The following is a 22,098-nucleotide window of genomic DNA, read 5'->3' as shown; positions in this document are numbered from 1 at the left end:
TCAGTGATTGGCTACAGGAGGACCCAGGTGCCCCCCCCGACCCAGGAGGCACCAGTTGTTGAGCTGGGGAGACACGAGGGGTGGGGGCTGCATGCTCTTCAGCGGACCCGGAATTGGACCAGAAGTGCTTCTGGTCTGTTGCCAAGCATGCTGGGGGGTCCCCTGCACTTCCTTGGGATGCTCCATGCGCCCCAGCATCCCAGCATTCACGAGCTGCCTGCTGCCTAGAGGTACATAGAAAAAACATTTAAAGCTCTGTCTATGTCCAAATCACCGAATCTTTCTTGCTTACCTGTCAGTTTGCTGCAGACAGTATAAAGAAGCAGGGAAGGACTTATACCAGTCAACAGCTCCCATTAAAGGGAAATTTGCTTTAGGACCTGGGCTTTAGAGCATGCTCAGGGTAGAAGGAACATTTGGTGGGTTTATTTGTAAAAGACTAGCTTGTCTCTGCCAAGTGTGCATGAAATACGATTTTTAAATACTTACAATTTAATCTAATAGGGGCTTTTTTGGAGTGTGAACATTAAAAGCATCCCATGAGAACTGGGGTGGGTGACTTTTTTTTCCTAGACCTTTCTGGATAAGGCTGAATAGAGCCAAACTTTTTGAGTTAAAAATTCCCATCTTCCCCTTCCATGACCCCCCCACAACATATACACACACACACACACACACACACACGCACGCACTCACGCACGCACACACACACACACACACACACACACACACACACACACACACACACACACACACACACTGCGCATTGCCTAGATTATACTTTTCTTAAAAAGAGAGAGGGATGGGATAAATGCTGTGGGCTTTTAATCATGGCTCTGCCATTTAGTATGACCATTGGTTTGTCAATTATCATGTTCCTTTAAAAAAGGAATGCATAGTAATTGCATACTTCTGTGGTACCCTTGAGTTTAAAATAAGATGTGAAATATTTAGAATTCTTTGGATGAAAGGCACCAGCAAAAAGCATTTGAGAGCCGACTGCTCTGTATGGCAGTGTCTTATCTGTCACTCAGCCATGGCAACCTGTCCCGTATAAGCAAGGTTGGAAGCACCAGAGTCCTTTGATCTTGGCACAAAAGCTTCATTCCTTATATGGTCAGTGGCGGTGGAAGATGAAAGGATTCTTTGCTTGGTAGGAGATGGAAAGCCTGCAGCTGCACTTGGCCTCTGTCAGTGAAAGCTTTTCCTGGCAGCTGAATAACCATCTTAGGTGTTTGCTGCTGAGCTGTGGACAGTACTGTAGCTCCTGTAACTTGTGGACAGTGAGTGCTGAGAAAATTCTTTAAAGATGACTAATGTGTAGTGTCTACACAACATAAATTAACCCCTTTTTAACTGGCCTTTTCACTTGTTTGGAATAGACTCCTCAGAAGAACCTAGGTATAGCACTGAAGTTTCATAACTATACCGTAAGTGAGAAAAGCATCAAAGGCTGTGAGCGGGGATGGTGGAAAATTAATGAGCACATGTAAGTATTTTCACATGGGTTATTAACCTGAGATGATCTGGGTAAACTTTACTAAATTATTCAGGCAAGAAGTTTAGTGAGTCTTAACAACAACGATAGATATTTGCTAATAATATCTGTAACACCTTCCTTTGGCTGGTCTGACTGTAACTATACCTAGCTAAAATAAATGACATTCCTAATTAAAAGAATAGATGGGTGGAAGATGTGTGAGCTCTCTTGGCTCAGGTGGGAGGTAGGAATGGGAGAACTTTAAGATTCACAGGGTATTTATTTTCATAAAGTAGTTCTGGGTTTACTGGGTTAACCAAAAAAGGGTTTGTAGAACCTGGAACTTAATCCATCATTGATTGTAAGGGCTTTGAGTCTAAGGGTGTTGTCAGATGTTATAATTAGCACATGGTAATTCTAGGGAATGTTAGGCAATTTTAAAGTCAGTGCATGCTGTGAGCAGTTGCCTGTTAAGGGTTAATACCCTCTGTAAGCTTCACGGCTTTGACTTGACACTAGAAGGCTGGGGAGCAGGGGTATGACTGCCAGTTCTGTCCCGTGGCTGCTAGCCCTCCTGCAGCTGCTGCCTTTCCATTACTCCTGGATAGTAGAGTCCTGGAGGATATATCAGCTGTATGGGGGCAAATCAGAGCAATGAATCTTGGGATGCTGGAGGACCTCAAATTGCTTATGCTGGCCCCATGCAACTGTGTCATCACTGCAACACAAACTACCTGACACCCGCCAGTGATATTTCTCCCTTAGCTAGTCTTTTCCTGACTTAATGTGTGGATGCTCTCTTCTTAAGAGCTTTTAACATGTGGGAAAGGTAATGTTTAATAACACTGGAACTGGCTTTGTAGTAAGGGGGTGTCATGGGGAGACCACATAACTATTCTCATTTCCCACTCCAAATGCCTAAACTGGTATAGTTGACTGCTCTAAGTATGGTATATTTCTTATGCATTTTCCATTATGTTATTGCTATTGCTTCTGTTTTTTCCCTGGGATGTTGTATTTCTGTGATGGAAAGGTTTTTTAATGCTTGTTTTCTGTTGAGTTACTTTGTATGTACAATATCACTGAAGTGAAAATCAAATCCAATACTATTTAAGTTAAATATACATTTTTTAATTCACTTCTACAAGGTATAACAAGCTTGGGCCTGTCTGATGGTATAACTGCTAATTAAAAAGAGCTAGGAAAAATGCCTTCCTATTGTCACAATATACAGTAGTGTATTCATTAGTTTATGCAGTCACTGGTATTTTTAGAGGCTAGAATATTTGTGGGAGATGTCTTAACCCAGTGTAATAGCTAAAAAATGAACCATCAGTATTAGTGGGGATCTCTTCATAGAAAACATGTTTTCTAGCCGCTATATTCTCAGTGGGGAAAAGTCCTTAAAACCCAAAAGTTATTTCACATGATCAACTCTTAGCTTTGGGAAGTTTTCCAAAGGTCTGTTTAAATTCCAGAGTAACCACAGCTATTGAAACATTGCTCTAAATTTAACCACATTTAAAAATTCATTCTGTTATTTTTTTTAAGTGACTTCAAATATTTGCTGGGTGGTTTTCTCTCTTTATTTTGGCAGTGTCTGAGGACCACGTACAGCCTCTGGCATCTTTGGATAAAGGACACCATAGAAATGCAGTTGGCTTTGGTGGGGATTAAGTGTTTCTTGGCATCTGCAGGCATTTAGGATTCTCAGATTCATTAAGTGGCACCTAGGCAGAAATCCAGGGAAGCTGTTTGCCAAGGTGGCAGCTTAAAGTAGATGAGCACCCAAGGCACTTCTCCATCTTTCATACAGTCTACCAGTTTAAAGACTTTGCTTTCAAAAGCTCCTGAATATTAATGGTGGACAATACCTAATATTTTTTCTGCCACTTTTTTTTCTCTAAAACCAGTCAGATACTTCCTTGTCCATCATTTCCCTTTCTGCTTCATAGGGGCTATCTTAGAAATGGGAGAAAAGCTGGACTGCCACCTTTTATGATGATGACAAGACAACTTTGATGGATTAAATTTTGAAAACTTCTACCAGCCCATTCCTTTGTTGTATCCTTACCAAATGCTCTTTTAAAACTTCCAGAAGACTGTGGTTTCTGGAGTTAGTCTCATTATCATAAATGGAGTTACAGTAAAAATTCCTTTTATATTTCAACTTTATTTAAGAAAAAATGCTCCCACTTTAATTTGGAGATTAATAAGAAGCCTTGGTTAAAACAACTTTTTTTTCTGAATATTTTGCTTGTTTTGGTTCAAACCCTTTTTTTGTAACCTTTTTCGAAACCCCTCTTGCAAACTAAAACAACAATTGCAGCAAAACCTTTTCAACCAACTGTAGGGGGTAGAGCAAACCCTCTCCCTGAAATAATCAGAAAAAATCATGATAGATAGCTTTCATCATTTTGCAAGTAGCTTTGATTGACCTGAAAGAACCAGTCCAGGTTTACTTTGCAGGGACCCTGCTTTCACTCCGCTCTGGAGGCTCCATGGTGCTGCTGCTTGTCCTGGCTCCTCCTTTCCCTGCTGATGAATTCGGGGAAGGGAAGAGTAAACCAGTGACAAAGCAGGGTTCTAGGGGCTCTGAGTATACCCTGCACTGGGGATCTCAGAGCTCACATGCAGAGCTCCAGCAGGAACTGCTGGAACAACACTGGCATCCAGCATCACAGTGAGGAGCTGTGGGTACACCCCCTTCAGCTATGTGGCACATGGACAATAAGCTCTCTTCACTGCACATGCACCTCATGCCAAAGTGGGTGTGGATGCATACCTATAGCTGCAATCCTGGATCTACCCATGCTCCTTTGTGATGCTTCTGGAAAGAGTAACTAATACAGAAAGGAAGCACCTTGTATTCTTTGTTGCAAAGCATGTACTTCTATAATTGAACACCTTGTGGTACTACTTGGGTCAGGCATTTGAACCCAAGTGCTACCATGTGCTCATCTCTGCTTAAATAGGCTATGTTAATACTTACTAATTGACTTTGTACATCAAATATTAAAGCTCTTCCTGCAGACAGATGTTTTATGATATAGAAGATTTATGATGCTTTGGCTCCCTCCCCCTCTATCTCCCATTGCTCTTGATTTGGAACACTTGAACTTCTTGGAATGATAGGTACAAATTCGTATGCATTCCACTACTCCTGCTTTTGCACTTCTCTGGGAGATAGGCTTCTCTTTCAATTAAGATTGCCTTTGTAGCATCAGCTAAAATGTGGCAGGTGGCTCGATGATAGGATCATAAGAAAGTAGGGCTGGAAGGGACCTTGTGAGGTCATCTAGTTTGTCCCCTTGCTCAAGGCAGGATCATCCCTGACTACCATGCTAGCCACCAACAGACCCTGCTTTCACTCAGCTCTGGAGGCTCCATGCTGCTGCTGCTTGTCCTGGTTCTTTTCCCTGCTGATGAATCTGGGGAAGGGAAGAGTGAACCAGCGACAAAGCAGGGTTCTAGGGGCTCTGAGTACACCCTGCACCGGGGATCTCAGAGCTATCTAACTTGGTCTTGAAAATACCCAGGAATGGAGATTTCACAACTTCTCTAGGCATGCATTGTGTGAGCCTTTCAATTATTTGTATATTAAAATACTACATAAAGTGCTTAAGAGTGAAAGCTGCTTTTTTTTTTTAAACAATATTTTTATTGCTCACTTTTAGGTACTGTGGTTATTATGTTGATCACCAAACAGTCTTCCGTGTTGCAAGCTCTGTAGTTAATGTTGAGCTTCAGTGTAGTTCCAGGCTTTCCGAGCAGCCACTTCTGGTGGAATATGGAAGTTACAACATCAGCCAACGTAAGCCGAATTTAATTTTTTTTTTCTGATAAATGCTCTGAGAACCACTCTTACTGAGAAAAATGTCCACCAGCTTTCACAGGTCTTAAATCACTGTAAATTTGACTGTATACATGAAACGCTGGAAGGATTTGTCCCGAGGAAATAATTTTCTTTACTAATCTAAAGAAAGACAGAGAGAGATGTTGAATCTAAGTAAATAGTGGAATAACAGTGTGAAAGCTGCCAATGGGAGGGGGTGCATGCACCTGTCTGCCAGTTGTCCAGCATTCTGTTGCTGTTACTTTTTTCAAAGGCTCTATCGTTGATGTCTCCTCTATATTGTTCTACTGTTGCTGAACAAGAGACTTCCCCCAAGTGAACAGTATATTGATTAATAAGATCATCCCATGCCAGTTTTTTCATCAATGTGCATGTTTGGCCATAAAGAAATCAGGGCCAAATTCCACCCTCATCTGATAGCCAACCCCATCTGCTGGGTGTGAAACACTGAAGACATTTTACTGAAGAGGGTGCTGCATAAAAGGGAGGACTCGTGTGTGTGTGTGTGTGTGTGTGTGTGTGTGTGTGTGTGTGTGTGTGTGTGTGTGTGTGTGTGTGAGAGAGAGGAGAGAATGGAGGCAGGGAGAGATTTAAGGATATATTGTGGCAAAATGATTAAAAAATTCTATTTAAATATAGAAAACATTTAACCAATTTCTATGTTAATGTGATGAAGGAATAATAATTTACATGTATAACTCTTGTGTTCTTAGATTACTTCACTGCATAGGGTCTTATGCTGTGTAAGCATGGTCATTTTCTCAACATTTTACTTCTTTGAATCTGTAGTTAAAAGGCATTTACAAATGTACCTTAATTTGTTTTGCTATGCGTGTGTCCTGCACAAACTTTCCTCAGTGATAGCTACTGTGGAATTGCTGATAGCCTTTAGAGACTGTCAGAAGCATGTTTAACTATGAAAGAGCTGGTGTGTAAGTTATGTGAATTGTCTTAACCTTTGTTATACAGTGTAGTTGGACTTGCCTGGACCCAACATGCTAAGATATGTGAGCTATATGCTGCAGTGATGGAAGTTTTGGGACAGCGTACACATAAAATATGTATTAAGGAAAAATGGGAAATCAGAAAGGGAATCTGGATATTTAAAATCACTAGAATGTTGGAGCTTCAGCATTGGAAGCTGAGTGAAGTGTAGAAAAATGAACTATGGTATGCAGCCATTGGTAACGCAGGTAAACCGATACAATCGTTAATTAGCTTCAAATCAGTTAGCTAAGATGGGACTATGAGCTTTTAAAAAGCAGAGCATTTGTAAATTGTCCTTTTGCTTTCAGCATGTCCAGCTGGCTACTTTGAATGCTCCACTGGTTTATGCATTCAGCAGGTGCAGCGCTGTGATGGGATAAATGACTGCTTTGATGAAAGTGATGAGCTCTTCTGTGGTCAGTATTCACTTACTAAATAGCTGAAAAGAGAAACCAAGTGAATGCATTTGTGTCTTCTTATGTTACAACTTAAACAAATGGAGGGAAGTACTGAAAAACTGAAAATTTCCAGACCGCTTTTACAGGCTAAGATGCATTCAAATTTGCACTGAGTTTGTGGGATACTTATCCATATTTAACTTTTGGAGCTTTCTCCAGTGCAGCGGAAACAGCTTGTTAAAGCTGACGAAAGAGAGAAATGGCTCTCATGGTCTCTCACGCTCTCTCTCATGCTGAAACAAGCCTTCTCTTTACTGTTTACCTTCTTATTTTAGCAATGCAAGTTCTTGTTGAATGCCTAGTTCTGGGTTTTGATGGCTGCATGGTGAGCTAGCACAACAGCCCTTAGCTTTCAGGATAGGATACCTCTAAAAGTCACCTGGTGGAAAGAATACTTGAACATCTAATTAAAAATAACTAGTAAGCAAAGGCTGAAATTTCTGTTCCAGTCAAAGTGGATATCAAATTTCATTATGCCCAGTACATAAGGAGGTATATGTTAGTGATTCAATGTGATCAGGATTTTAAACACTTGGTTCCAGTTACTGACTTTTTTATTTGCTGTGTGTGAGACCTTGGGTACCTTAGTTAAATCTCCATCCAACTCAGCTCTGAAACTTTTACACAGCAGCAGTCACAACAATAGTGGCATGAACACGACAGCCCTCCAAACCTAACCACAGCATTTTCATTCCTTATCTGACATCTTCTTTCTCTAGCTGTACCCAGGCACAACTGTAATTCCAGCTTCTTGATGCAGCATCATTCACTTGCTTGCAATGGAATAGCTGACTGTGAAAATGACAGCGATGAGCAGAACTGCACTGAAAGTAAGCATTTTAGCAACCATATTCACTTTTTATCATGTATCCAGCCATTATTGGACTTCTAGTAACAGATTAGTTCCTTTCAAAGAGTATTTTGAAACTCTGCCAAAAATCTTAGACATTTTTTGTATGGGTAGAAAATGATGCTTAGTTTCTTAAGATCCCCTTAAATAATCTGAACATCAGTGGCTAAGTACAGATGTTTAAAAAGCCCATGGTGGAAGTGCTGTAACTTACTGCACTTTACTCAAGGCACTACAAGTTAAAGCAGGAGGCAGCTGAACAGATGTTTCCTGTTTTGGGGAGAGAGGGCTTGCAGCCTGCCTGTACAGGCTGCCGGGAGCTCTCCCACATGCTACCTGCAAGGCTGCCAGAATGACTCCTCTACTGACCCCCCTCCACCAGCTGGCCACTGTCAGCAGCAGCTAGTGGGGCAAGGCAGGTGGGGAACAGAGCCCCCCCACAACTGGCTGGGGTCTCATATGGGGGCAGGTCCATGTGGCAGGGCTCCCTTTCTCCCTCAGCATCTTGAAAGCTGCAGCCAGCAACTACCACACAGTGTGACCCAGCCGGGGCTTCTGCAGGGCTTCCCCAGGGTCCGTGTTCCTGCAGCAGCTCTGGCAGGGCACCACTGCAGCATGGCCTGGTGGAGGTGGGGGGCTATTGTACTGCCTGGCCAGGGCTGCTGCAGGGATACAGCCCCCAGCTCCCTGTCTCCAACCAAGCAGCAGCATGCCACATCCTGGCCAGGGCAGCTGCTGGGAGAGAGTAGGGACTCCTTCCCCTACAGGCTGTCCCCATCCCCCAGCTGTGGTGAGTTAGGGCAGCTGTAGAAACAGAAACCCCGCTTCCCTCATACCTTTACCCCTCCCCCCGCCAGACTTCATGCAGTTCTGGGGTCAGTGATAGCTGGGAGGGCAGGGCAAGCCTAGGCTTGGGGAGAGCAAGTGAGCTCTGCCTGATGCTAGAGTGCAGACCTATGCAACACCACCTGGGATGGTAGTGATCACACTCTAAGTTGACCTTGTCACAGGTGTTCAACAAAGTACTCTAACAGAAAGCACTATAGGTTAGTATACATCCATACACCCATCCAGAGTTAACTTTAAGCAGGATCCACCTTTTTTAAAGTACTTTGGGCATTTTTACACATGCTCTAGGAGTAGGACGGGGCACTTTAATTAGAGTGCCTCCGAGAACCACTCTAATTAAAGCACGCAGAGTGTCTCATGTATCAGCATCCCTGTGCTTAAAAATGGAGGCAGAGGCACTTTAACTAAAGCTCATTTGACAAATTTTAGTTAAAGCACCCCTGCCACCATTTTTAACTGTGGGGGACAGGGAGGGGGCACTGACACATGAGACGCTGGAGTGCAGTAATTACCATGCTCCAGTAAGCTCAATTAATCTATAGCGCATCCGAGCAGCCTTGCTCCTTGTGTATAGGTGTCCCTTGTGCCATGAACATCTATTCTGTTACAGCTGTAAAGCACCTTCCGTGTGCTTAAAGCACACTAAGTGGAACACTTGTATGTAGCCAAAATGTCTCCTTTTAATAAGTCCACAGGCACGAGCTGCAGTCTCATGCAGCACAATTGACTCTTGTGAACTAGGAGTTGAAAAATTCAAATTCAGATGTTTTCTATGCACAATACAAACTTGAACAAGTTCTGTGTTCCCATTACAAAAACAGCTGTAACTGTGTGAACTTGTCTTCCAGGTTTCTGTTAGGATTTTAGGACTAAATGGTAGTCTGACCACTGCTATGTAAGTGGTGAATTTTATTATTAGGCATTAGGCGTAAATACTTTTGAGACAAAAAGATGTAGTTTCACAGAGGAGTTAAAAATGGGTAAGAAGCCAAAAAAAAAAAAAATTGGGGGAATGCTACAAAACAGAATTTTTTCAGGCAAGTGACTTATATTTTTTAGCTCTGAACTTAATTCTATTGATCTGATAAATTTTCATGGTTCATTCCATATGTGGTAGAATAAAACGTTTGTCTGAATTGCAATCAACTATAGCCACAGTGGCCAAACTGCATGCAGCTCATCAGCATGGTACTTGTGGCTCTTCGGAAATTGCCTGAAGCCCTGCCCACTTCTCCCCAAGGTGGCTCCAAGGGACTGCACAGCCTGGCACCTCCCACTGCTCTGGCTTTCCCCATGCGGAGCATGCCCCAAGCCCACCCTCCTTCTCTTCCTCTGGGACTGCTAGCTCACGCGCTGGGCTGCTGGGGCAGGGGCTGCAGCCATGTCGCTTACTCCAGGGTGTGCTCCCCATGGGGAAAGCTGGAGCAACTTGGCACTGTGGCAGCAGGAGCTTGATCCTGCGTCCAGTGTCCAGTGGCTGCCAGAAGGGGGGGGGGAGGAAAGGGGGGGGGAAACAGCCACTGTGAGGACAAGCCATGGTGGCCAAAGTACAGCCAGGAGGGTGCAGGGGGGGCCTGGCACCTCCACTCTGGGTTGCTATTCATCCCCCCGCACCTTGTCCCCCCAGGTCTCCGCTCTTGAACTTCGTGGAGGATTGCATGTGGCTCCCAGGCTGAGTAACTCTGGCCACCCCCAAACTGTAGTCAAGATGAGCTGGACGTGGGAAATGGAAGGGCAGCTTATTTGAAATTATTTTAGGTGCTTCTCTTTGTCTAAGTTGTACTTCTTATAATAAATACTTTGGTTTCTTATGTAATTGCTGCTTTATGTGGCCTTATAAATGTTTGGTCCAAGTTTTGTTGGTTGATTAGGACAGAGAGGCGAAGGGACAGCTGGTTTGGTCAAAGCTGTAGTAAAGATGCAGTTATAGTTGCTCAGTAGAGGGAACCATTTTAAATACTGTGATGTTAAAAGCAATGTTACCCAGTAGAAGCTTTTGTGTCCTTAGAAAAAAGAGCTCAGAGGGCAAAGATCTACATTTTTGGGTGCAGACAACCCATTAGTCATACAGCCTTTTTTGTTTTTGCAGGTATTCCTTGTACCAAGTATACTTTTAAGTGCAGCAATAACATTTGCATTAGAAAGCGAAATGCAAAATGTGATGGGACAGTGGACTGTATTGATCAAAGTGATGAAAACAACTGCAGTAAGTATCTCTCTCTAATCTTAAACTTCATGCATCAGGTTTTGCATTTAAATTACACTGCTTTCCTTTCCCATTTAGGGTGCATCCCCACATGCAGAGACATGTGTTTCCAGGGGCACCAAAACAACCACACCCTTGTGCCCCAGGGCACGCTCTAGTGCATGCCAAATTGGGGCCGTTGGTGGGGTAGGGAAGGGAAGGCTGGGGCCAGCACCTATGCTGGCCTCAGTAGCCTTCTCTAAGGTCCTGGGGGCCTCCCAGGGCAGCGATGGCACTGATCTGGCCACATGGATCCTGGCCAACAGGATCCGTGGCTTCATTTCTGGCAGTGCACGCTGTTGCATACACCACGCCGTTTTTTGTGGCAGTTTTTAATACTGGGACATCCCAGTATCAAATTTTGATGCTGTGCTGCAAATCTGCAGTGTGGCACACAATTGCATGTGTGCAGTTTGTGGTGCTACAAACAGGTTTGAGGTGCCATGAACTACAAATGTGTACTCATCAGGATATGCCTTTCATGTGTATATACTTTCTTCTCATTGCTATGCATGTCCACAGAGGATTAATGTCTTGATGGGACTGAGAAGTGTTGTGATTGTGATACCAGTGAGCTAATGCATAAAGATCAATACATACTTGGTATGATGCTTTTATCAAAAGTTTTTCTTCTGAGAAGCTGTAACTCAACCTACTTTTCTGTTTTAAGTCTTATATTTTAAAAGAATAAGGGTTAGTTCAACAGTGATGTTTAGCTAATCAATTAATCTGCAAATCTTCTCACAAATCCTAGTATTCTCATGTCCGGCTGAAACTGCTAGTTGGATACCAAAATCATGATTTGGGTTTTTATGATTTTTAAACTCATGCCCCCTGCTCCTACCCCTCTTCCTCAATGAATGTGACCACGTTGCCAACTGCTGTTGCTTTATAGTAAGTGAGATTTATTGCCTGCAAAACTGCAGGCCCCAGCTGATCCTTGGATCTCTGGCTATGTGCTGTACAAACATGTGGTGAGAAGTGGTCCTTGCCCTGAAGAGCTTCTATTCTGATGGAAAGCATGAGGGTGAGTTTATCACATGGGAGCTGAAAGTTAGATTAGTTAACACTCATTTTACATAGGGACCAGCAACCAAATTTCCATGACATAATAAAAGCCTATGATCTTCATCTATATGTGCCAAGGTATTAACAAATAAAACTGTTTACCAGGAGTGTGAAAAATCTAGCTGATACAGCTTTGCAAGAAAATGCCAAAGTGCAGATACAACTGTGCCAGACACGGTACCATGGCATGCCTCTAGTTCAGGGGTCGGCAAAATCTGGCCTGTGGGCTGGATCCAACCTGCCCAGAGATTCGATTTAGCCTGCGGCAGGTCCCTCAGCCCCGCCAAGCCCAGGCACAGTGGGGCAGCCTGGGTTACGGTGCATGCAGCCAGTCCTGCTGCCCCCGGGCACATGGCAGACAGGGGCACCATGGCAGGCAGGGGGTGGCTTCCAGGCAGCCCCCACAGTATTGGCTCACTCTCTCCATCTGTTGCTGCCAGTGTCTCTGAATTATGCTGCCAGACCTGACCCTGCTGCCCAGGCACCCTAGCCCATCTGCCCCACACTCGCTGCTGGGGGCACCCAACAGAGTGGGTGGGTGGACGTGGTCTCTATGGAGAGTGGCCTGGGATCCCAGCAGGCAGGGAGCACTCAGTTGGCCTGGTGAGATGGGATGGGGCCATGGGTGGGCGGAGAGTGGAGTCCAGGAGAGAAACAGGCGAGTGGGTCCAGGCCCGGGATCGCTGGTCAGTGACAGTGTAGGGCTGGGGCCCAGGCTAGACCTGTGATCCATTCCCTGCATGTCCCTGCAACAGGCACTGGTTCCAAGGGCAGGGACAGGCAGGGAGCAGATTTGTCGCTACGTCCCAGGCCCTGGCCCCCATGCTGTCACTGTCCCACAATCCCAGCACTAGCCCCAGCCCTGCCACCCATCGCTCTCCTAGATACTGATCCCTGCCCATCTGTGGCCCCATCCCATGCACTCAGCCAAGTATGTCTTGCCGGTGGGGTTCCTGGGATGGTCTCTCCACTCACCTGTTCCATCTAGTAAGCCCAGCAGTGGGTGCAGGACAGATGGACCTGAGGCCAGATAGGATCAGTTGTCATGGGTTTCCCCCACCTCTGGCCCACAACAGCTCACCAAAACTCCTTAAGTGACCGGCCAAAGAATTTCCCACCCTGCTTTAGCTGTTGCACACAGTCTCTCCCCTGGAGGACTATGCTGGGAAAGATGGTAGGGTAGACAAGACTTAAGTCCCTGCTAAACAGGGCTGGATTCAGACTGGCCAGCATACTCATGAGATTGTGTAGCTCATTGGCAATAGCTTGAATTGTCTTGTCCTCCATATATACCAGAGTTAGGCTCTTGAGAATGAGGCCTTGCTTTCAGGAAAGTTAAGTTTTATTACCTCAAATATTCTGATCCTTTATGTGGCTCAACCTTTGGACAGAGAAACAATGTGCAATATCAGTGTAATGCATATGTTTGGAAGTGGCAATGCAATGCTGGTTATCAGCTTTCTGTTGTTTCTGCAACCCAGTTTCTGCAATACAGTTTATTGAGTTATAATGTACATAATCATAAAACTAAATATCATATATATATACTTACACAGTGAACATTAATCAGTAACCAAGGTCAAACCCTAAATAACACTATGTACCCATCACAATAAAGCAATTTCAGCAGCATCAACACAATACAACATCACAATACAACATTTCAATTACAAAATCTAAGGTGCAAACAGGAACAATCTTAATAACACCAACTCCTTAATATAGTCCCTGACCTATGGCAAGAGATAGTCCTCCTTCCAATGGGGTCCCTTGGGGGTGTCCAGGAAGCACCAGGGGCCCCTCCCCTTAGGGCCTTGACTAGGTGAGAGGCTGCTCCCCCAGCCCCTTCTCTGGGTTTGCCCACCCCAAATGTCTTTCCCCTGAGGGACCCAAGGGCCCAGTGACTTGCTGCCTCAGGTGGCGGTGGTCAGGGCACAGCTCGATGGGGTCTCCTCTGCTGGAGCACCTCTCCAGGCCTCTCCCACATGACTGGGCTCCTCACCACCCTGTGCCCCGCTCTGGGCACTGAGGGCTCAGCTCCTCTCAGCTGCTGCACCACTGCTGCTGGCTCCTGGGTGCTGGGCCTCATGCTGCAGCACTACTATTTTCCTGTGCCCTGGCTTCGGCACCGAGGGCTCTTTTAGCACAGGCCGGGCCCTTCAGGCTCCAGCCAGCCATTCTCATGCCGGGTGGCTAACCCAAGCAGCCTCTGCTGCCCCTGGCTCCTAAGGCTTGGGCCCATGTGCCGCCCTGTACACTGTAAGACCTGGCTGCTTGTCAGGAGATGGGACCTGAGCTGCCTCACTGTGGCCCCCAAGGCCCTTGCCCCGTACACTGTGTGGCCTGCTGGCCCTGCCAGGGTTACAGGCTCAAGCTGCCCTTGCAGCTCCCAAAGCCTGGGCTTCATGCACTGAACCACTCACTGTGATGGGCCCAAGCTGTCTTACACTGCTCCCAGGGCCGGGTCTCTGCACACCGTCCTTGTGTGCCATCAGCAGCCCAAGGCTGCTCATCCAGTGGCAGCTTCAGGATCCTTGGCCTATTGCCCACTGGAGGAGAGCTCCCCAGCTTGTCTTGGCTCCGCTCTTCTTGAGTCCCTCGCTGCATCGGCACCCTGTGCTGGGCATGCAGCTCCAGGGCTCCGCCCCTGAAGTCTTCTGGACCTGACAGTTTGCAGTCTTCAATCAGGTCCGAGAGAGCTCTTCTCCCCCGCCCCTCAGGAAAGGGACATGCCTTTATTTCTCTTGCTGCCTCCTGATTGGTGGATGGGCTCCACCAATCAAAACAGCAGGATGTCAAGCCTGGGACTCAACTTAAGCTCTTTGCCTGCTGCATTTCTCTCTGGCACTGGGTTCAGTGTGGTCTAGCAGTTACACATAGCATCATCAAAGTTGCTGTTGAGTCCGATTTGTACAGACAACTCCAATATCTGTGGATGTGAAAGCATGAACCTGTATCATCTTAGGTAAAGAACTAGAGCTCTTGAACTGTAAATAGTGCCAGATTCACCAATTACTCCTACATGTGATTAAGCAGTAAGGGTTGGGAAAAAGAGATACTATATAGATGACAAAGGTTCTATCTGAATGATGGCAGAAAAATTGATGAGATTTTGCTCTGTTATATCCTCTTAACTAAAATGGATACTGATTTACACCAATGTAAATTACCTTTACACCAGCAAAAAAGAGGAGCAACCCCATGGAACTAAGGAAAAAGTATCAGCCAAAAATATGCTGGCTTAGCTGTCATGTGTCCATGGCTACCAGAGGAAATTTGTTTGCTCAATCCAACTAATGTACTACTTCCTCCTTCTATCCAATACTGCATTTGAGCTTACTGTGGCTACTACTCCAGGATAACTGTTTATCTGTCCACTCCTTATCCTGGTGTAATTTACATATTTGTACAAAAACTGCGTAGATTACACTGTTTCACATCCTTAAGTTCTAGTCTCAGTTGTTTCTGAAATGAGCTTGAGGAAGTTCTTGTTGACGGATCTCTCTCCCTTACCTGCTAAATTTCTGGATGATATTTTCGTGTAATAAAACTGTAGCAGGGAGTGAAAATCATGGTGCCAGCAATTCGTGAGTTAACAACACTGAAATTTCAGGCTCTGGGTTTACTTCAAATCATTGGGCCCAGATGATTAAGTATCCAAATCATGCAGCTTTAACTGTCAATGATTCATTTTTTGAATATATTGGAACAAGAATTAAAGTTCAGTGATGCTGAACTTTGTTTTTTTCTCTCCAAAGGCATCATTTTAGTTCAGGGGTTGAAGCACTTGAATGGGTATGAGGGTTTTATATTTTTCTCTCTGTTTTATATATTTAGTGAATCCTTCCAACATTGAAATAAGGATGCTTCCTAAACATCAAATTAGGACACAGAAGATAAGGGTTTAGAATTTTAAGTGAATTAATTAATTTTTAAGTGAATTAAGTGAATTTTAAGCACATGAGCTGCTCCTGACTAACTCCAGCATGGGCACTTTTGTTCCAGACCAAGTGTGGCCACATGGAGTTTGATCAAGGGCAACTGTGTGTGAGTGACTTACCCATAGTCTGTGCCAGAACTGTGAAAAGAACCTGGATTTCCCACAGTTCCATGCCAATGTACCAACCTCATTTTTGGTTCCCAAGTAGTGATAAAACAAATCTAAGACTTCTGCTTCTTTTGAAAGCTTTTCAGTAAAAAGCAGTCATAAAGTTTTTAAGGGGTGGGGCATTTTTTTTCTTTCTCTGCTTATAAAAAGCAGCCTAACCCATGATCAGTGTGACAGCACTAGAAATAAAATAAGCCCAAACATTCTTTTTCAGGCTGTGGCAGCAGCAGAAACAGTCATGTCCATGTCCATCGAATCATAGGAGGCTCTGACACAGAAGAAGGTGAATGGCCTTGGCAAGTCGGTCTCCATTTTGTGGGAGTTCCTCATTGTGGGGCTTCAGTGATTGCAAGGGAATGGCTTGTGTCTGCAGCTCATTGTTTTCAGGGGACCAGGTAAATAATGACTTCTACTTAATGCACTCAAACTGTTCTTAACACATCTGCATGTGGTGGTAGATGTAGCACCCAATGGTTTATTTGCATACTCTGATATCATTTCACTTCATTTAACTCTGAAAATTAAATGAGCTGTTTCAGCCAACGTAATATTAGGGAAAATATTCCTTTTTTATATCTTAGTTCACATATGTGGAAAAACCTTACTTTTTCCCCTGGGTTCAAGCTTTTGAAAACATCTTTAAGCACAGACCCCTGGGAAGCTTAACTTTGAAATACAAGCAAGCATCTATTGGATAGTATTGGTGACTCCTGCCAACAGCAGTAGGCAAGATAATATGAAACATTAAAAAAAATTTTTATGGGTCAAAGAAGATAGCTGTCATGCAGCCTCTACTTTGGTTCCCTCCTGCTTGAAGTCCATTGTTTTTTTTAACAGGTTGGTCTTACCATTATGCTATGGACGTGTTCCCTAAAAAGTTATCCTAAATGTCAATGGCGTATTGCTCTCTTCTCAATTAGGTTATCTGATCCTAGAGCTTGGACTGCACACTTGGGGATGCGCACTCAAGGGAAGGCCAAGTTTGTGTCTTCAGTCAGACGAATCATTGTCCATGAATACTACAACAGCAGAAACTATGACTATGATATTGCACTGCTACAGTTAAGCATACCTTGGCCTGACACAATGAGACATGTCATTCAGCCCATCTGCATACCTCCTCTTTCACATAAAGCACATGGGGGTGAGAAGTGCTGGGTAACAGGTTGGGGCCAAAGGCAAGAGGCAGGGGAGCCTTATGCAGCTCTGTGTATAAGCAGCAGCATCTCTGTTCTCTTGAGTAAAGTTGCAGTGGCTCTGCATTTGACTTGTATCTAGAATTAGTTGCCACTGCACTGTTTATTGCAGTAAAAAAGTCCAGGCTCAAATTCTCCTTTGCTTGCTCTATTCTTCATACTTGGTTAATGCAGTGATAGTATAATCTGTTAACTACTCATTTGTGAGATCTGTTGTAATAGTCTCTGTACTGAATTCAGAAATGGAGAAGATAGCTTTCTTCTAGCTTGTTAGCAGTTTATGTAAACGCTTAGGGATTAATTGGCAATGATGAGAGACACTTTGTTATTTAATATGATAGTGAAATCTACACATTTATTGATTCAAACAGGGCTGTTCCATACGGAACAATACTTTCTAGAAGGAGATTTTATTTTGTTGTACAGTCTAGAGAGAATGGAGAAGCACTATTTTCAGCTAACTGAGAAATGAGGTAGATTATAGGATAGTGGACATTTAACTGGGATGCATCCAGCCCGACCTTCAATTTAATATGCTGGGATGTGTGTTTTGGATCACTGGCTGTCACTGTTAGTGTCTCAGTGTCCCGAAATAACCTTCCCAAGAAAATCAAGTATGATATCTTGTTTGGAGAACTCAGCAGGCCAGAGTTCTTGTGGGAACCAGGCAGAATGGGAAATAATGATTTGTGTTAAGGTCTCAGGGGATGACTCTAACTCAGGGGTGGGCAATTATTTCGGGTGGAGGGCCACTTACTGAGTTTTGGCAAGCCATCGAGGGCTGCATGACAGGCAGCCAGGGGCAGATAACTGTTAATTTTCTTTTTTTTTTTTTAGGGGTCCTGCGGGCTAGCTAGAATGGCCTGGTGGGCCGCATCCGGACTGTGGGCTGCAATTTGCCCACCCCTGATCTAACTGATCTAACATAATGTTTCTTTTTCATACTAACTATTGTATATTGGGTTAGGTTCTCCTAGATGAGTACTTACAAAACTAATCTGGGGTGGGTGACTGACATGCTGAAATCCCCCTAATCTGCTTTATCCTCTTTGAGTCAGAGTACAGTCCAGGTATTAATTCTTTTCTGGCATATCTAGTGCACAGCTTATGAGAGACGGAATCTGGGGTCTACTTCCATCTCCCAAGCCTTGTATTGTCTCCTCAGACTCTATTGTCACTGGATTATACCTATCACTGAATTCCAGTGAAGATGTGAACCTATTGGTTTGCATTTAAGTCTTAAACAGCTACGTGATAGGTGCAGGGACTCACTCACTCCATGCTTTTTCATAGCATAAAAAGTGCGAAGTTCCAGACTAAAAACAGTAAATCTTATTCAAGTTTCCTCACCAGTTGGGATTTCTTGGAGCATGAGTTAAATTTCCTAGGGAATCTAGGATCCTTTTGTGGCACTCATGGCCTGTTTCTGAATCATGGAGTCTTCTCGGTTTGGTCAGTCCTCTCTGTCCTAGATTCGTCTTGCAGCTTCAGAGAGAGCCTCAAGAGTACACTTCTTCCTTTCTCCTGTATATCTTTTGTTTCTTTGCTTTTAATGAGGGCAAGGTTGACAGACAACTTGTTAATGGATCTTCTAAATTAGTATAATTCCAAAATGAAGAGGAACAAGCCTGCACACTACTAACACAAAGTAGGGAGAGTGGAAAAGATTTTTTTAAAAATTTTATTTATTTTTAAAGTCTGATAAATTTGTATTGTTAGGCTCTTTTCTGTTTAAGTGGAGCAGTTACTACTGTTAGATCTGGTAGAAAAATATGAGTAAATTCTCTCCTAGCCAAAGCAGATATTTTGCAAAACATTTTAGAGATAGCAGAGTCTCCCTCCCCAGTTACTCTGAAACAGAAATCTGAACCTTGGGCTCTAACCAGGCCTGGGCTCTAACCACCAAGCCGCCAGTGAGTCTCTTGCAAAACAACATAACTTGAAAGGATACATTTTCTTTCTAATAAGAAGTGGAAATGTTTGGAATATCAGAACATTTCAAGAAGTGCCATTATTTTCTAAACAGCCCTATTTGTTTTGTCAAGATGCAGGGCAGTGTAGCCAGGGAACAAATGGGAACAACAAATAGCAGTGATAAACTGTTTCGAAACAGAGCTGTCTTTCATAGATGAAAGCAGGCCCTTATCTGTACAGTGTTGGGTAGAGATAAAAGATACAAAGGAAGGAACTGACACTGTGGCATACATCTCAGACAAAACAGTTTATTTGTGGCCCACAATCTTATAGTTAAGATTGTCTTCACCAGGCACAAGGAACTAAACTGTTTGTGGATAACATTTTGTAGATTTTTGCATAATTTAAAAACACATGAATAATTTTGAGGGTTTAATAAATCAGATTTTTTTCAATGTGTTTTCCAGATGATGATGGTTCAGCAATTCTGCAGAAAGCAGAAATAGGAATTTTTGACCAAACACTGTGTCATTCGATATATGGGCTTATCACAGCCAGGATGCTATGTGCGGGGGTTATGTCTGGGAAAAGAGATGGCTGCAAAGTATGTATCATCTAAATTCAGCTCAAAACCAGTTATTCTCTTATTGTTCCATTATGAGGAGTAGGAAAGTAATCACTGATATATTGACAATAGTTAACTCTCTCAGCACACATGTAGCTCTACCCTTAAAATTAGCAGTGAACAACAGATCTCCTTATCAGCAAGTCTGCCAGTATGAGCCAGTGGACTCTGTCCAAGTATCTCTGACAGTGAGCAGTGTGTGGCTTAATAGATGAAGACCAACTAAAAATGAGAGACTCTAGCCTCACTAATGAGCTACTATGTGGAAATAACTTGACTGAACATTGAAAGCAAATAATCTTAGAATCATAGAAAATTATGGTTGGTTGGAGGAGACCTCAGGAGGTCATCTAGTCCAGCCCCATGCTCAAAGCAGGACCAGCCCCAACTAGATCATTCCAGCCAGGTTTTGTCTATCTGGGTCTTAAAAACCTCCATGGATTGAGCTTCTACCACCTCTCTAGGTAACCTGTTCCAGTGCTTCACCAGCCTCCTAGGGAGAGAGTTTTTCCCAGTGAGTAATATCCAACCTAAACCTCCCTTGCTGCAAATTGAGACCATTGCTCCTTGTTCTGTCATCTGTCACCACTGAGAACAGTCCAGCTCCATCCTCTTTGGAACCACCTTTCACATAGTTAAAGGCTGCTATCAAATCCCCCCTCAGTCTTCTCTTCTGCAGACTAAATAAACGCAGTTTCCTCAGCCTCTCCTCATAAGTCACATGTCCCAGCCCCCGAACCTTTATCATGCAACTGCTCACAACACATTCTAACTTTAACACCACTTAAAATTCCTTGGATTTCATATGGTCCAAGTGTAACGTGTAACTTCACCATCTGAGTTTTTAAGTCCTTCGCAGTACTGGCTGATATACAAATGTGGATTAAGCTTTGGACCTATTTTTTATCCTTCCATTAGTGTCAGACAAGGCAAGTAAAAAGCATTTAAAGCTTTATTTACTTGAAGAATATTCTCCAATCATGCAGCCATGTGGTTGGCTTGCTGGCCAAAACTCAGGGAAAGGAAATTTAATATGCATCAGCTATACTTCTCTGGCATGGAAGACTGGTATGTGTTCTCCTGAAGTCAATGGTAGTGATTGGTATCTGGTAATAACTAGAGTTTATCAAGTCATTGAATTTCCATTCTGTAGGAAAAGCCAACACTTCAAAATTTCCTGAATTGTGACAAAAAATTGCATCTTTGAATTTTACAACAATATACAAATTCTCAAATATTGCTTCAGTAACACCAAAGCGTCCTGTTTTGGTTGTTGTTAATGATAATATTGGAGTTGGATCGTTGACTAATCTGTGAGCTAAATTGTTACCAAGTCCAAATAAAATCCTTCTACAATTCAGTCAAATAGCCTAGTCAAAAAATCAGATATAATCAATACAACTGTGCCAACATTTTGAGTTAATTAAATTAGATACTTCCATTGGAATTATTATAACTAACTCTAGTAATTATCCTACTGTACCTTTATTTTGGGGCATCCGCTACCAAATTAAGGGCATACTTGAATCTTACTCCTGGACATAAATTTGTGCCAGGAAGATGGAGGAATGATACGACAGATCATCAAATTCCGCCCCCATATATACATATAGTATTACCTGTAGGATAACTTAGTGATGGAGAAAAAGAAAAGCCGTTACTAGATTCTCTTTGTCAGGGTTCACACATTTCACAGGAGATGTTTTAATGATGAATTTCGAAATGCTTTATTATTTCTTTATAAATATTTTAAAGCTAAAAGCTGCTACACTGTGCTTTTTAATAATATAACGGAAGATGATGGCTTAATTAATCGTTCCAATTGGTTTGTACTTGCATTTAACTTAAATAGGGGTAGATTGGGTCCCTTACCATCCTTTTTATGCATCTTAGTTTTAAATTTTAATGACACGTGTGTGTGTATTTTTAAGATGTTACCAGTTTGTGTGGAATACCAATATAGGGGTCTAGGTTTTTCCTTTAGAGGTATGCATGGAACTACTGCTAATGTATTAAACTACCTAAGAAATCAGGAGAAGGTGTGCATACATCGGAATTTCATCTGGTGTGCAGAGACAGAATTTCATCTCTGTCTGAATCCGGGGAAGATAACTTGAAATCCTCAATGACGTTATTACTTTTTAGTAGTAAGCTTAAGTCCAGTTTGAGGGAATTAAGCCTAATTTAATCACAAATCATGAAGAAATAGATGATGGAAAAGCTAAATACACAAGCATATAAATCAATGGTGCCCAACTCATGTAGCCCTGCATCAGTGGCAGACCAGATCTGGAGTGCAGAGTTGTATCATCTGGCCTGTGGGCCTGGAATTTGGTGGTGGCAGCATTCATTGCCGTGTTTCCTGAAGCCCTGGCAGCTGCTACTCTTCCTGACACCAGATTTTTTCTTCCATAGATAGCCTTGCAGGCAAGATGATATGGCTGCATGCTCTGGATTTGACC

At 43.4% G+C, this 22,098-nt stretch overlaps 1 protein-coding gene across 1 annotated transcript in view; it reads left to right on the top strand.

The window, feature by feature from the left end:
* Positions 1–22,098, top strand: part of TMPRSS7 (transmembrane serine protease 7) — a 47,359-nt gene that overhangs the window by 24,676 nt on the left and 585 nt on the right. Inside the window, exons 10-17 of the mRNA XM_025214259.1 lie at positions 1,383–1,489; positions 5,158–5,294; positions 6,632–6,739; positions 7,501–7,611; positions 10,570–10,686; positions 16,116–16,296; positions 16,822–17,087; positions 19,476–19,615. Coding sequence (XP_025070044.1) covers positions 1,383–1,489; positions 5,158–5,294; positions 6,632–6,739; positions 7,501–7,611; positions 10,570–10,686; positions 16,116–16,296; positions 16,822–17,087; positions 19,476–19,615 — 1,167 coding nt within the window. The remainder of the gene's footprint in view (positions 1–1,382; positions 1,490–5,157; positions 5,295–6,631; positions 6,740–7,500; positions 7,612–10,569; positions 10,687–16,115; positions 16,297–16,821; positions 17,088–19,475; positions 19,616–22,098) is intronic.

The sequence above is a fragment of the Alligator sinensis genome, unplaced genomic scaffold (genome assembly GCF_000455745.1).
Source record: "Alligator sinensis unplaced genomic scaffold, ASM45574v1 scaffold359_1, whole genome shotgun sequence".
NCBI lineage: Eukaryota > Metazoa > Chordata > Crocodylia > Alligatoridae > Alligator > Alligator sinensis.
Note: the sequence above shows the minus strand (reverse complement) of the source record. Positions and strands in the feature narration are given on the sequence as shown.